This window comes from Miniopterus natalensis, chromosome 8 (assembly GCF_054644295.1).
Source record: "Miniopterus natalensis isolate mMinNat1 chromosome 8, mMinNat1.hap1, whole genome shotgun sequence".
In the NCBI taxonomy this organism is placed as follows: domain Eukaryota; kingdom Metazoa; phylum Chordata; class Mammalia; order Chiroptera; family Miniopteridae; genus Miniopterus; species Miniopterus natalensis.
This window is the reverse complement of record NC_142088.1, coordinates 5,604,681-5,620,181: the sequence shown is the minus strand read 5'-3', so window position 1 is coordinate 5,620,181 and position 15,501 is coordinate 5,604,681. Positions and strand designations below refer to the sequence as shown.

At 46.5% G+C, this 15,501-nt stretch overlaps 1 protein-coding gene across 1 annotated transcript in view; it reads right to left on the bottom strand.

Annotated features, from left to right (window-relative positions):
• DNER (delta/notch like EGF repeat containing) overlaps positions 1 to 15,501 on the bottom strand; it is a 185,489-nt gene that overhangs the window by 40,299 nt on the left and 129,689 nt on the right. The window contains exon 8 of the mRNA XM_087819363.1: positions 11,615 to 11,839. Coding sequence (XP_087675489.1) covers positions 11,615 to 11,839 — 225 coding nt within the window. The remainder of the gene's footprint in view (positions 1 to 11,614; positions 11,840 to 15,501) is intronic.

Here is a 15,501-nt window from a genome sequence, read left to right as displayed (position 1 = left end):
AAACCGACGGTAACGCGTGCAGTCAGAACACGTACCAGTCACAGGCATATAAGTAAACCAACAGTGAAGCTTACAGACAATGACCTACCAGCCACAGGCACGTGGACCAAGTGAAACTACACTCCTCTTCTCTTGGGTGAGATTTGCTTAAGGGAAAAAAGCAATGCAAAGAAATCTCAAAATGACAGCAAATGCCAAATCTGAAAAGGCAGGCCAAGATGAGGATAGGTCGGGGTGCGGAACTGACATTTATAATCCTCACCACATGACTGCGAATCATATGTACCTGCTCAGGATGGGGAGAAATGATCTTAAATTCAGATTAGTGAGTTTTTTTCACTTCTCTGATCCAGCTTCCCTGACCCACAGGGACAGCATTCAGCTGAAAGGAAGACCATCAGAAAGTGGCAGACAGAATTCACAGAAACGGAGTGGAGTGGAGTGGTGGTGACCAGGGCTGGCAGTGGGGGAAACAGGGAAATGTTGGTCAAAGAGTACAAACTTCCAGTTTCAAGATGAGTAAGTTCTGGGGGTCTAATGTACGGAATGGAGATTACAGTTAATAATACTGTATTATGTGCTAGAAAAGTGCTAAGCGTATAGGTCTTAAATGTTCTCACCACAAAAAGCAAATGTGATTATGGAAGTGCTAACTGACACTGTGGCAGGAATCATCTTGCAAATATGTAAATATATCAGATGAACATGTTCTACTCCTTAACCACGTTACATTCCAATCATATCTCAATAAAGTTGGATTTTTTTAATTTTTGAAAAAAATGTTAATAATAGACAATCTATAATAATGACTTTTACAAACCAACAATTTAGAAATATACTTCTCAAACCTATTTCTGACAAAGTTGTGCTGTTTCTACTGATAAAAGGCGGCCTCGTGGATACATAGCTTGGTACCAAAGGACTTGTGTAATGGAAAACAAAACATTGCGATTGGGGTTCATCCAGAAAATTTTGGTGCATGGAATAGGCAATGCAGACAGACCACAGATTTCCTGCCCCGCCCCCCAGATGTATTTACTTTCACCCTCAAATCACTGGGACATTTGAAGGCACAATGCAAAAGTATAATCCTCTAACTCCCTCTTAGTCATTGTCATTCTCAAGTAGATATGCTGAATCCTAAAGATTGTTCAACACCGAGTGCTCATAGTCGCTCCGGAACATTTTTAGAAGCACCCATCTCCCACTTGGCGAGCATCCCTAAGGGCTGCCAACTCACAAGGGGTGAAGCTGACTCTCAGTCAGGACTTCAGCTAAAGCTAAAATTAAACACCAGAACTGCACCTCGAGGCAACTGCCTTCCAAAGAAAATTTCAAAGTGCAAATAAGTTGGAGTCAGAACTCAATTATGTGAGTAAATCCCGGGTCCTGTTCCTATTGCTTCCACTGAATAAATATTACAGGTGCCGAAAAATAAGCCACATATGCGTTTAGGAGGTCAGAATCCAGGGGAAGATCGAATGTGTGTGGTTTGGTTGGTGGCTTAAGATCCTAGTATACTATGTACATTAGTAATCTGAAGTGGAAAATAAAACTTCCTTGAAATAAAGCAGAGATGAGGCTCAGTCTACACAGAATTTTATGACGCAAGCAAAGCTGTTGACTTGTAGACAATCCTTATCACTTGAGTAACAAGTACCGTGGGGCCCCATCCCTTTTCCCTCAGGCAATCAATGCCTACATGCTGTTTTCATTTTTCAACTCTCAATCTCATATTTGTATATATGCGTGTGTGTGTGAACTCATTCACATTCTCCACATACTTAGGTTTAAGATTGCGGTAAACAGGGAAAAAAAATGTCCACGAATTCTCTGTAGCTCCTCCCGTCAAGAAATGGAGCCTACAGGCTTGGCCCTGTGACTTGCTTGCGCCAATGAGACAGCAGCAAACATAAAAGGAGCAGCGTCTTTAAAAAGCGCGTGTGCCTTGGGTCTTGTCCTTTCCTGCTGCTTTCGGAACCCAGCCTCCACGTGAAGAAATCCAGACTGGTCTGCTGGATGGGGAGAGCTGTGTGGCCCAGTTGCCCCCATCACTCCAGCAAACCACCATGTGTGAAGCTGACCAGGACTAGGACGTAGCCGACCACCAGAGCATGAGGGAGTAGGCCCAACACCACGTGAGCAGAGACGAGACCGAGCAGCGAAGCCCTGCCCTAGCGATCAGTCTCCAAGTTATAAGCAATAAATGGTCATATTAAGCCACTAGGTTTTGCAGCGGTTTGTTACATAGCAAGAACTAACTGATACAAAGGTTTAACTACAAGAGACCGTGCCTAACCTAAAGGAATGAAACCACAGACATGAGCTTTAGGCATCAGAGAACGACAAGGAAAGGTATCCTCAGAGGATGGTGAACGAAGGGGAGTTATCCTAGAATCATACCCCCAGGCACTGCACAGTCCTTGCTTTCAGCTGGGCTTACCCAACCTAAAATAAACACTTTTACTAATGACTTGGGACCTTCACTCTGAGCTATACCATCAGAAACCATCTGGTAGAGAATAAAAAATGAAACATGATCCTGGTAATTATCAGCATATCAACAAACAGCTAAGGATCTCCCACAGCAACCCCTATATCAAGCCAAACGGGGCTCTAAATGGAGGTGACATTGTACAAGGAGGCACTTGGTGACACACGAAAGGACATGATGTTCTACAAAATCAATAAGTGCTTTGAAATGACAATGTCCTGGAACTAAAAAAGAGGTCCTCTATCAATCTGCTTCAGGGAAACCTAAGAGCTCTGAATCTTCACTAAAACTGAGGCAATTTAGTAAAAGCACTCAGTATACACAGCAACTTTCATCATGTACTTTCAAACTGAAAATTAATGGCCATGATTTTAGAAATGGAAGAAATGCAAAGCATTGTCCCCAGGTTTTTATACAAATACAAATCAATGAAGACTTTAAAGCATATTGAAGGCTACTAGGAGGCCAGAAAAAAGCAGAGCATGCAGACAAATCTCCTTATTGGTTGTCTAATTGGGAGTCAGGGTACAGGTCACCCCTCAGTCACAATATAGCTCATACATCACTGGGAATAGCACAGTGCCATAGGGTTTCCATCCCCGGGGTTCTGAAACCCAGCAGATCATTGCCTCTGAGCCAGTCCCGTGGGAAGGAGTCATGTTGAAAGGGGAGGACATCAGAGTTATCTCAAGGAAGTGAACTTAAAAATATAAAAATCAAATATAAAGAGGAAAGAATATTTCAGGGACCTCACCAGTGCCTGGTGAAAAGCATCAAAGGAATCCTTGGCGTACAGTAATCGACACGGGAGGCTTTCAGAGCTTCAGGTGGTAAGAAAAAGGTCAAATTGCCATTAGGCAATGGGGACCCGGGATGGAAAGCACCCATCAAAAGAGACTGCCACCCTGGCCGGCATGGCTCCGTGGTTAGAGCATTGGCCCTCACACTGAAGGGTCGTGGGTTCAATTCCTAGTCAAAGGGACATACCTGGGTTGCAGGTTTGATCCCTGGCCCCGCTTGGGGCACGTGCAGGAGGCAACCAATTGATGTGTGTCTCTCACTTCTCTCTCTCCACTCCTCCTCCCCTCCACTCTCTCTAAAAATCAATAGAAAAAATATTTTCAGGTGAAGATTAACAAGAAAAAAAGAGAGAGACAGCCTCAGCCAAAGGGTGACACATCTGTCATGTGGCTGTGTCTGCATTTCTCATTTGAGTCATAGGAAGAGCAGTTTCTTTAACTGGGTGCACCCAGCAGACAGACACCAGGTTGCCCTCAGCATCAATCCTGAAGCAGCTGAATCGGCTGCAAAACCGAAGCGGAGGAGGCCCCCTAAAGCCAAGCGGTTCAGTCTCCTTGAAGCCAGAGTCGTGCTTCTTGGGGCTGGGAGGTAAGAAACTATTAGTCAAGGCCATTCATAGGACCGCAGCCAAGGCCACTTTTCAAGGCTGGCTTTGAGGTGGCCACCTGGACACCCATCTCAGGAGCTGTGTAAGGGGAGTCTAGAAGCTTCTGCTTGTGACTGGCTTGAGCATAGGTAAGCATCCAGGTTCACAGATAATTCGGGGGCCATAACTAGGCTTCTGCTAAGTCCAGCCTACTGGTCAAGAGCTTTGCCGTCAGGCAGACCTAGGTTAGACGTGGTGTTCTATCACCTCCACCTCCCTCAATAAAAGACTAGAAATACTGTGACCTGGGGTTAAGTAAGAGAAGATGTTTTTCAAGGCTCTGGCACAGAGTCCGATGTGGGGAGCGCTCAGGAGGAAGCTGTCGGGGCGAAGCCAGCATGGGTACAGCGCACCGCCTGGGTCCGCGGAGCAGAACGGCGTCTTAATGATTCTCAATTATATGTGTTCGAGGTGGCTGTTCAGACAACTACCACTTAGAAAATCTGCTGAAATGTTTCATTTTTCAGGCAGTTATTCAACACTGGGGAGTCAGGGTCACAGTTTGACCCCATCTCCTGTTAACTCTGAGGTAACAGAAGCTCCAGATCCCGGCCCAGCTTCGTCCTTAATGAGCTCCAGAGTCATGGGCAGAGAAATGCAACCACCACGCACCCCACTTCACAAGAACTCTAGGGGTCCAGAGGCCACCCAGTTAAAGAGCTCTGCCCGGCCCTGGCACTGAAATACTTATCAGTCACCAGGGCCAAGGCAGCAAGTGATCGCTTAATCCCGTAAGAAGCTGGACCTGGACCCATTACTCAAGAATGCCCACTATGAAAATAGAGCCCACGTGGCTCTAGTCCAACTCCAACCCTGAACCTCCCAAGAAGAATGGGAACACAGATTTGATAATTTCTCAGTGGCTTCCCCAGGAAAGGGGGACTATCTGACATTGTCACCATCCTCTTAGCGATTCTGAAAGGCAGGGTTACATGCATCATCTCATTTGAGCTTCGTTACGTTTATCCCCATTTTAGAGATGAGAAAACCAAGGCTTACAGAAGCCAATTGCACGGCTGTTCAGTGATAAAGCTGGGACTTAAATTCGCTCTTCGTAACTCCAAGCCCGGGCCCCCTTCCATCACACATGGGGAGAGGCACGCCGAAGTTCAGGTCTAAATTCCAGATGCCCAGACATTCTCAGAGAGCCAAAAAATGTTAGCCACTGGGTCATAATAATTTCCAACCACAAAACAAAACAAGAGTCAGCGGCTTAGTTACAAAATAGTTTTAAATAAGTCCCCACCTGACCTCCATGGCCATGAGCTTAATGAGAATTTCCCAAAATTAGGCACTGCTCAGTTTTTCAAACAGAGCCACCCTCAGGATCGCTCCGGTTAGTGACGTCAGCGGTTAACAGATGCCACTGGTGACCTTCCTTCTAGGTAAGATGATGGGAAATGATTTGCTCAAAGACTCTGCTACCTCCTGCCGCCAGCAGGTAAATCTCACACCCTTTCCAACAATCCTTCAGTCAAGAATGAGCTCTGAACTATTTGAATTTTAAGGGGAAGCCAGGAGCTGTGGGAGCAGAGGAGCAGAAATCCCTTCTAATTAGAGGCAAGTTCATTAACACTTTCATACATATGGATTAGCCATTTAAAGCAAGGTTAAAAAAGCAGCCTTCGGAGTAGATTTTTAATGTCAGGAATCTCATAAAAGTTCCATATGCTGCCCCAGCCAGTGCCCTTGACTCATTACCAGTGTCCTTGGTCCCCTCAGAGTAATCCCTCAGGTCCCTAGCCTAAACAAGGTGACTATCCCACATCCCCTGGGACTGCCTCCCATAGCCAGATTCAAAGCACAATGCAGAGGAAGGATGGTGGCGGAAGCGGCCGTGAGCACCATCGGCTGGGCTCCTCGCCTGCTGCTCCCGCACCCCGGGCAGTGTCCTGTGCTTCCCTTCTCCTCCCCACGTCCATAGCACTGCCCTCTCCCAGGGCCCGTCCCACCCTCTTCTGCCGCGGCTTCCAGCTCCCAGCTCAAGGCAGGAGCTCTCCAGCACGCCCCCCAGTTCCTCCCCTTTCTTTCCATACTCCCATCCCTCCTGTGTTAACAGTCCTCTTGACTCTCTCGAGCGCCGGGAACCCCATACTGATTTCCCTGGTTTCAGCCTCTGTTCTAGTCTCAAGTGACAACTATTTAATGACACAGCCACTCGGTTGGCCTGCTGTACCCGAAACCTAAAAGACCCCTCTACCACATTCCCGTTTCTCCGAGTTGCCCGAGTCAAAGCCTGGGCAAGACCCGAGTCACTCACCTCCGTGCCCTACACTCAGCTGATAGCCACACTCAGCTGACTCTACTCCTTGATGAGATTTTAGTCCATCCTTCGTTCCCACTGCCAGAAATGCACGTCCTCGCTTCTGCTTGTCTGAGCCTCCTCCCTGATCCCGTCTTATGATTTTTCTTGACTGTATTATCTAGGTCTGTGAGAATAATCTTCCTAAAACAAATCAGTTCACATACACCACCAATGCAAAATGTTTCCAGGTCTTCATTTTTCCAAACTCCTTATCATCCAGAATCTCCCCCGTCTGCCCCAATGAGCATTTTCGGCATTACTACTCATTACTGGGTCCAATGCATCTTACCCTATAGCCACCTGGACCTGTTCTCTGAACTTGCCCCCAACCCTGCCCCCACCTAGGACTTTCCTTCCATAGTGCCCTTCCCCGTGTATAAATCTAAATAATATTTCAGTGTCCGACTCGTTGGAAATTCTGACTGAACTATTGTTATTGTGAAAATTCAATCAATTGGAACCCTCAGTATTTTGAGCATTTCAATCAACTAAGTCCTGTCAATGATCTTTAACCAAAGGCTACCAGGGACACATCTGTTGTTGAACAAGTTGGACTGATTACTCATTGCAGGGAGAGCACACACACCTTAGGGAACCCTATGGTGTCTCAGGAAGAGGGTATTCGATGGGACTTATTATAGGATTTGAACTCTGGTTGGGAGATTTGGGGAGGATTCACTCTAGAATGGGTGCCATTAGAAAGTAGGAACATTTCTATGCTTAAGGATCTCAATAAATCTTATCATCAGGGAGGGCAGGCAGAGCAAGGCTGAAGCTGTAACTTTCTCTTAGGTGAAGTACAGATTATGAAGAGTTGCGACAGCTGTGGTTAGGTAGACAGGACTCTGTGGGATCCCGATGGCGGGCAGATCCATTTCAGAATGTAACAGAGGAAAGGCCTGGTCACAGGACGGGGATATAAGCAAAGGAGACAATACATTCCATTCGAGCTACGACTCTCAAAAATGATGTGATATGCAGATCAGGCCCCTCCTGGAGCATGTTAAAGGCAAGAGTTGTCTCTATCCTGGTAAACCTGGTAAAGTTTTCTGGTTAATAAAAGAAGTTGTCCTCTGTACTTATCCAAGAATCTAAATGTGACTGGCATTTATTAGCAAGCCAGATGTCTTCATATCTTTGTAGGTGTACTTTTTTCTTTATAGCTGTTAAATTGCAATTAAAATCCTGACCATTTAGTCTTATCTTAGATTCTGTTTCCAGCAGACACTATCAGAGTGGCTGATATTGCCAAGTCTGAATTAAACAGAAGGCAGCGATGCCAGCTCAATGCCAGCTGTGTCCCTTAGCCGACACAGACCAGTAACGCAGCCCACATGTAGAGCCTATGTAAAAAATCAGAAAAACGGTACCTGAAATTTGTACAATTTCCTTTTTAAAAACTTCATATGGAAAAAGTCTAAACTTCCTTTCTTTTATAGTCTGGATGATCTATTGCGTTCCCAGCCCTGTGGTGGAGAGAATCCGCATAGACACACGGTCAGCAACTTGTCCCAGGTCTAGTCTACGGCAATTCATTAGCATCTAAGATTATCCATGAAAATAAAAATTGCTCTTTATATTTCCATGTAAAATTCCTCTCATGCCTTGCGCTTTAAATTCCTTCAATAGTAACCTACGGTGCATTCTGTAATGCAGGATTAATTCAATTCACCGAACAAAGAGTAATCATTCAAGGGTATTAGGCAGGAACAAGGACAGGTGAACTCAGGCAAACCATCTCCCTCTTTACCAGGGATTCCTTCCGGTATCGGTCATCGTCCAAAAGGCATCTCCAAATGCCACCATTGTACCGAGAACCCATGAAACATGTGGCTGCCACTTACACAGGTGACGTCACACCCGTGGGTGACCCCCTACACTGTGGCACTGCCTCCCACGATGTTTGCAGGGCTACATGGTCTCACTTTCTCCGGTCTTCAAGAGATTTCAATTTGCAATTTTTTTAGAGTACATGTATCCTGTCACTTAACAGTGTCACTGAAAGATAACATGTCAGCAATTACTCAGTGCTGACATTTCATTATTCGATATTAAAATCCCAAATGAAATCCCCAGCCTGATAAGCTAAAAATGAGGTTTGAAAATAAAGCACCTGGCAGAGCTGAGTGCAGTCACTCAAATGGCATTTTGTCAGCTGGGAACTCATTACCAATCTGGCACATTTTCAACCTGCTGCCTTTCTACAAAGTGGGATTCGAGTGCTTTCTCTGAAGATGATCAGCTGGCCACGCTTCAGCTAGACACCCAATTTCACCGCCTCTCACGAGATTGCTCTGTTATGCAAACTAGCAGTAAAGCAATTATAGACACCAAAAGATTAAGACTAGAAATTCCGCACTCAGAATTGTCATTTCACCTCCTAAAATGTAAATTCTTGCCAGATGCAAAGAGACCTTTTTTATTTCACACAATGTCACCTAATGACCAGAGGAAGCGACCCCTCCGAAAGAATTCTATCTCCCCTACACCGAGGCTCTACTGCAGGTGACGGCCCAAAGGACGAAGGTATCGTGGGACGGAACAGACGCTGCCTTGGGCTTTTCAAGGCCCCTGGGGGGCTGGACATCGGCTATCACCAAGCTAAGTGCTCCAAAGGGACATGAGTGAAGTTTGATCAGACAACAGCAGGAGTGATGAGTGGAACTTAAACGAGAGGCACTTCCCCGCTCTGCGGCTTGAGGAGAAACCCCCATGGGCGGAAAGGAAGGGGAACAGCTCTTACTGCTCCACGCGGAAAGCACGCTCCACGCTCACACACGACAAGAAAGCGGTCAGCAGCTTGTCCCAGGTCTCGTCTGTGACTCCAAGTGCAATTGAATTGACCAGGTTCTAAGATGTTATTCGTGGAAAAAACAACAACAATTGAGGCCCAGAGATGTCCCGGTGATTTCCTGTGGCGACAGTCAATAAGTGGGGATCTCAGAGAGGGGTTTCTCTGCTCCCCTCGGCTGCCCTTCCCAGTGTGGAGGGAGAAACACTAGCAGAATAGCTTCCACGCGGGACCATGTAACCCTCCTTTCACAGGCTCAAAACTCCCTTTGACATTGTTATTCAGCAACATCTTATTATTATTAAAGCATATTAAGCAACATTTATCTTTAACTACATTCCATTAAAAGTTTTAAAAATAAACCAACTAAAATATACGGGAAATTTTCCACGGTTAAGAAAGGAAGTCAGAGGAGAAGGGGGCAGAAAGCACAGCCGCCCTCTGCTCTTGCACTTGATTCTTTCGCTGGGGCTCCACTGAAGGAAGCAGGAGATGCGGACGACGCTCCAACAGAAAGACCCGCTTCCGACCGCTGCTGGGGGAGCCACCGTGTTATCTAGGGCAGCACACACGTGACTCAGGACACGCGGGAGCCCCCTTGTTGTCCCCGCACAACCACGGCTTCTTTAGTTTGCACACAGAGCGGCTTTAGGGCTCCAGGTTCCCAGCAGCAAAGGGGCAGCACTGCGTGGCCCCCCTCAGTGTGCCCGGCTCTACAGCACGTGTGCTGCGTGGGGAAGCCAGTCCCTTCTCCACCGTGGCTGTGACAGGACAGGGCAGGTGAAACCCCACGCAAGTCTCCTCATGTCATAAGTAGAGGTGAAGACACTTACCTCGAGGTTTATGGGAAACCCAAAAATGCTACTGTGATAGTTCATTTCGTATGTTAACTTGGCCAAGCCACAGTGCCCAAATACATGGTCGAACACTGGTCTAGATGTTGCTGGGAAGGTATTTTCAGATAAGATTAACATTTAAATCAGTAGACCTTGAGTGACGTGATCACTGTCCAGAGTGTGGGTGGGCCTCATCTAATCAGCTGAAGGCCTTAAGAACAAAGACTGAGGTTTCCTGAAGAAGGAATTCAGTTGCAAAACTGTAATACAGGAACCCTGCCTGAGTTTTCAGCCTGCCAACATGCACTACAGATTTTGAACTTGTGCATATATATATATATACACACACACACACACACATATGCATATATATGTGTACATAAGCATATATATATAATTAACCCCTTGATTGCTTAGAAAACCATAGAATTAAAAGTCTAGACAAAAAAGGCTTTTCAACGTTCTTCAATGCTAAGTTGTATTTCCCACTGATTTCTGATTGATTCATGAGCGTGAAGTGTGTGTGCCCCTGGATCAGTTTTGGGGCTATGGAACCAGCGCAGCTGGGCTAGATTCTGGGCTCAGCCCCGTACTGGGTGTGTGGCCACAGGCACAGACTGGACCAGGGTAGGAGGCATTTCACACCTCCTTGTAAATATGGTCCAATCGTATCTACTTTGCAGGGCATCACCAAAGCATCCAACTCAAAATAGAAAGATTAGTGCTCAGGAAATGGTGCCTTGGGTTGTTATTGTTACACAAGTTACTAATAAAACACACTTCCTCCTACCCCAAGGGGGAGAGACACATTCAAGGATAAGATGTTCTAAAGACCAGGCAAATGATACTGTGGGTGACTGTGGAACTCGAGGAAAGGAAGCCGATTCAGCCGCAGAAGAAGTTGGCAGGTGACATGAGGTGTCGGGATCAGGCATCCATGGGAAAGCACTGCAGGAGCAGAACCAGGAGTCAAGCAAAACCAGGGAATCAGCCATCCGTGTGGATGGGTCGCGGACGCCTGTGGGAGTCCTGCTGGGGAGTCGTCTGAAGAGCGAGCTCCTGCGAGGATGGGCAGAGGGGACGCAGGGGCAGAAAGGGCGGCCTGCACGGATTTCAGACCCACACGGAGGTGGTGCAAACACAGACTTTCACTAGTAACCACTGACTTTTGAGAATCAAAACTCACGCAATAAAGAGTCAGTAAAGCACAGCAGACATTTGGAAAATAAGTGATGGAACTTTAGATCATTTACAAGAGGAGTCTCGGCAGCTCCTATAACCTACGGTGCACAGAGTGAGGATTTTACTAGATGATAAAATTCTGAACGGAGCGCATTCTGTTTCTTATGTGCATTAAAATGGAAAAACATATCCCATTAACCTAAAAGCCCAGTATTAAAAGACATGCAATACAGTCCAAGCTGTGGAACGGCCTTTAGTAAATTGCTTAAAAAATAATTAAGCTGCTGTGAGACCGGGACCGTTTTTAATTTTCTTCATTTTGCTTACTTGTATTTTCTTCTTTTTCTGCGATCGTGAACGGCTCATAAAAGGGGGAAAAGGCCTTTTTAAAACCCTGCCAAGGTAAGTCTAAGGGAAAAAGCGTGTCATCACTGAGCGGAGGTCCCTCACACGGACAGGCAGGCACATTCAGCAAATGCTGGTCTGCTCAGCTGCCAAAGCAGGGCCAGGCGCCTCTGCGACTGGGGACCGGAGGGCCTGCGGGGACGGCGGCACCCACCTGGGTCACAGAGGCACTTGTAGCTGGTGCCCACGCTGCGGCAGGTGCCGTGGGCACAGGGGCTGAGCGCGCAGAAGTCCACCAGCTGGGCGCAGGCGGGGCCCGTGAAGCCCGCGGCGCAGCTGCAGCCGAAGCGCAGGCCCTCGGCGTAGCAGGTGCCGTTGTTGCGACAGGGCGACGAGGCGCAGGGGTCCACCTTCTCCTCGCAGGCGGCGCCGGAGTACCCTGCCGGGAGACAGCCCCAAAGGGCGCGTTAAAAAAAGTTAAGCCGTGTTTGCACATAACTAACCCGCTGGGCACAGAGCCCTTTCCTCGCTGACTCGACCGGCCGGTGAATCCCTCAGCAGCGTGCAGGTATGCACGAAGGCGGGCAGGGAGGCTTGCTTAGTGGGGGTACCGGGGTTAAATATTAGCGCCGGTGCTTCCTGAAGTAGAAGATGCGGCCGCTCAGATGTGGAGACACGCAGGGGCAGGAACGCATTTGCACGGCATACACGTGTGTGTCCACGGATAGGCCCGAAAGATGCCCAAACTATAGTAACCGTGATTACCCTCGGGAAAGTGGGACTGGGGGCAGCAGAGAGCTTTCACCTCTTATTCTAGACACATTCCTGGGGAAAGACATTCCTTACTTTGCTTTAATAGAGATATAATCCTGAATTTTAAAAATTAAACCCATATAAAATAGTACACAGTAAAGAATCTTTCTCCCACTTTTTCCTCTGTCCCCACATTCCCTTCTCTGGAAGCAGCCACTCTTGGCGGTTCTTGAATGTATGTATTTTTTAAAGTTGGTTATTGCACTGGATACACTGTGGTATATCCATACACAGGAAACTATTCAGCAATGAAAAGGAAGTTCTGAGACATGATACAACGTAAGTCAACTTCAAAAAAGTGTGCTCTGTGAAAGCAGCTAGCTACAAAATAATGCATATTGCATAATTTCATTTATAAGAAATGTGCAGAAAAAGCAAATCTAAAGATATAGAAAGTAAATTGGTGGCTGCCTGGGGCTGGGGTGGGAAGAAGGGTTGACTTCGAGTCTCTAGGGGTTGATGCGAATGTTCTAATATTAGATTGTGGTGATGGTCATACAGCTCTGCATACTGATTAAAATGCATTGAACTGGACTCTTAAAATGAGTAACATTATGTGTAAATTATACTTCACTAAAGGTTCTACATTTTTTAATTTTTTAATGTGTTTACTGTACAGGTGATTTTTATTTTGGGTTTTTGTGTGTTTCCGTATTTCTCAGTTTTAACAGTGTTACATATGTGTGTGGGTCTGCAGGCCTGTGTGTCCGTGTAGGTATTTAACAATGCTTCGAGTGAAATCTAATTTTCTTTTGATATTTTAAGAGAACTTTGGAAATTCAATGAAGATTATTCAAATTTTAGAAACAAGAGTTAAATAATTTTTTTTGTATACAGTTTTTATTTCGATATTCGGTTTCACTGTTCTTATCGACATTTAAGTTTGTATTTACCTATCTGCACACAGAACTAGCAATGCCGGCAGGTGCTGTTGCTATTGTTAAGGAAAAGGTGAGTGCACAAAGCAGAAGTTGTTCCCAGACTTAACTACCTGAAGCATCATCCAAAAACTGGCATGATCAGCTTGGTATTTTTCTGTACAAAATAGAAAGTTCAAACATTATCAAATGCTAGTCAACATGTTATAAAGTTTTGGGTCGTTTTTAAATTTTAGAAATCATCCCAAGAATGGACCACACAGTCAGCTTTAATTGCACTGGAATTCTCCCGAGAGTCCCATCCTTCAGGAGACGTTTCCCATTTCATTCTGGTTGCAAAGGAGACACTTCAACACGCCGTTATGACCGCAGGACAAGTTACCAGTTATTACCAACTCAAGAAGAGATAAGAGCAAGATGAGAATGCGAATAATGTTTTATATTCTCAGGGAGCCCTGGGGTACCTCACGTTAAACAATAACCTGCAAGGCCAAGTGTGTTTGTGAAAGAAAGGGTTTCTTATAGCCATACGCTAACCAGGAGGACCAGGTCTGGGGCACGCCATCGAAACCACCAGCATCGGCGCTGCGCAGAGAAGACAATCCCCCGTCCTGGGGCTGGAAGGGCTCTTCAATATGAGCGTGGGGAAGAAAGATGCCAGTTATTTTGAAAGAATTCACTTTGGCTGGAGATCAGGGAGACAGGAAAGGTGAGGCCGGGCTGCTTCTGGGACAGGTGCAGAGTGGGGAGGAAGAAGCGTCGGCTGCTTTGGGTTGGTTGTGGGCAACCGTCTGGAAGGTTCATCTGACTGGTCAGTCTATCAATAATGATCTCTTCAGGGCAATATTTCTGAAAATGCCTCTTGCAGAAACGCAAACAGAAGGATGGTGGCAAAGGCAAGAGGACTGAGAAACAAAATATAACAAAATTCTTGGGTTCAGCCACATTCACAGACACCTTCGCGCCCCCAGACCGGAAGAGCTCAATGTAAGACAACGAACGGGCGCTGCCGTGTGGCACGTCGCCACATAAGCAACAGGAACAACGACGGCAGTGTCTCCGAAATGACAGCTGGCCACGCTGGAGGAGCGACGCGCAGTCCTGACTGGAAGCTAATATCTTTGAATTTATAACCCCACCTGAAGGCAGACAGTGGAAAACAATTTGATAATGTTAACCCACAGGTGCAGAGAGCAATGAAGACAGTGGCATTTCTTGGCTGGAATAGTTTGTTTCAAGTCGTCCCAACCTCATGTGATTGATGGTCACCGGGAAATATTAGAAAGAAAACCCAAGAGCTCCAGAGGGCAACTCAAACACATGGGAGAACCGCCAGCAGTGACAGCCTCTAAAAACAACTCATAATACGGGGAAGTTTAGAAAAGGGTGGAAGATTAAAGGATTTAAATGGAAAACAAAACAGAACGACAAAGGAAATCTCTAAGGAATGAGGGGCTAATGCAAAGCACCTATAAGTTACTGAGTTGACTGCTGCTTCAGGCTTTGTATCAGAACCAATATCTGTATGAATATGCCGGCTGACCATTCATTCTGTAAGTGAAAACGAAATCAGCACCCCTGAGATAGACGCCTTATGGAAATCACATATTTAAGACCAAAAGAAAGCATCTCTGGAAGATTTTAAATTACAAGTATAAATATCATCAATGAAGTCACTGTTGAGAAAGCTATCTAGTGCGAGAAGTTTCTCCAAGATTGATAAAGGGAGATATGGGATAAAGCAATACTGGCATTTTTGCTGACCTGGTAACGACCATTTATATAGAAGAAATTATATGGTAAACTTGTGATTCCACTGTCGTGGCAAATGGTTGGAGTCAGAAACTTAGAAATCATACCCAACTACCTCCTTTCCCTTAACGCCCGGATCTAACCAATCAGTGATGTCAACAGATTCTATTTCCAAAGTACTTTGTGAACTCGAATGTTCTGTATCACCTCACTGCCACCATCCTGGTGTAACCACAATTCTCTCTCCCCCTGTCTGCTCCAAGTCTCCTCTGGTGAGAGTCCTGTTCTATTTCGCCCCCACACCCAATTTCCCAAACAGCAACGAAAATGATTTTCTTAGAGTATAAATATCATCACTTCCCATCGCCCTTAGAATGAAATCTGCCTCCCTTCCACGGGCCACAAGTCCTGCGGGCCATGGCTCAGCTGACCACTCTGACCCGCCTCTCCAGGAGCTGACCCCTGCCTTCCACCCAGTTCCCGGGAATGACAAGCGGCCCCGCCTGGAGCCTTGCGGCACCCCACGGCCTGGAGCCCCTGCTCCTCCTGCTTCAGTGCTACACGGGGCTTTCCCTGGTCGCCCCATCCCGGGCCACACCCCTCGCTGGGACTGGCACAGGCCGAGAGCAGCAGTGGCTCAGGAGGGGGGGCTATCGGG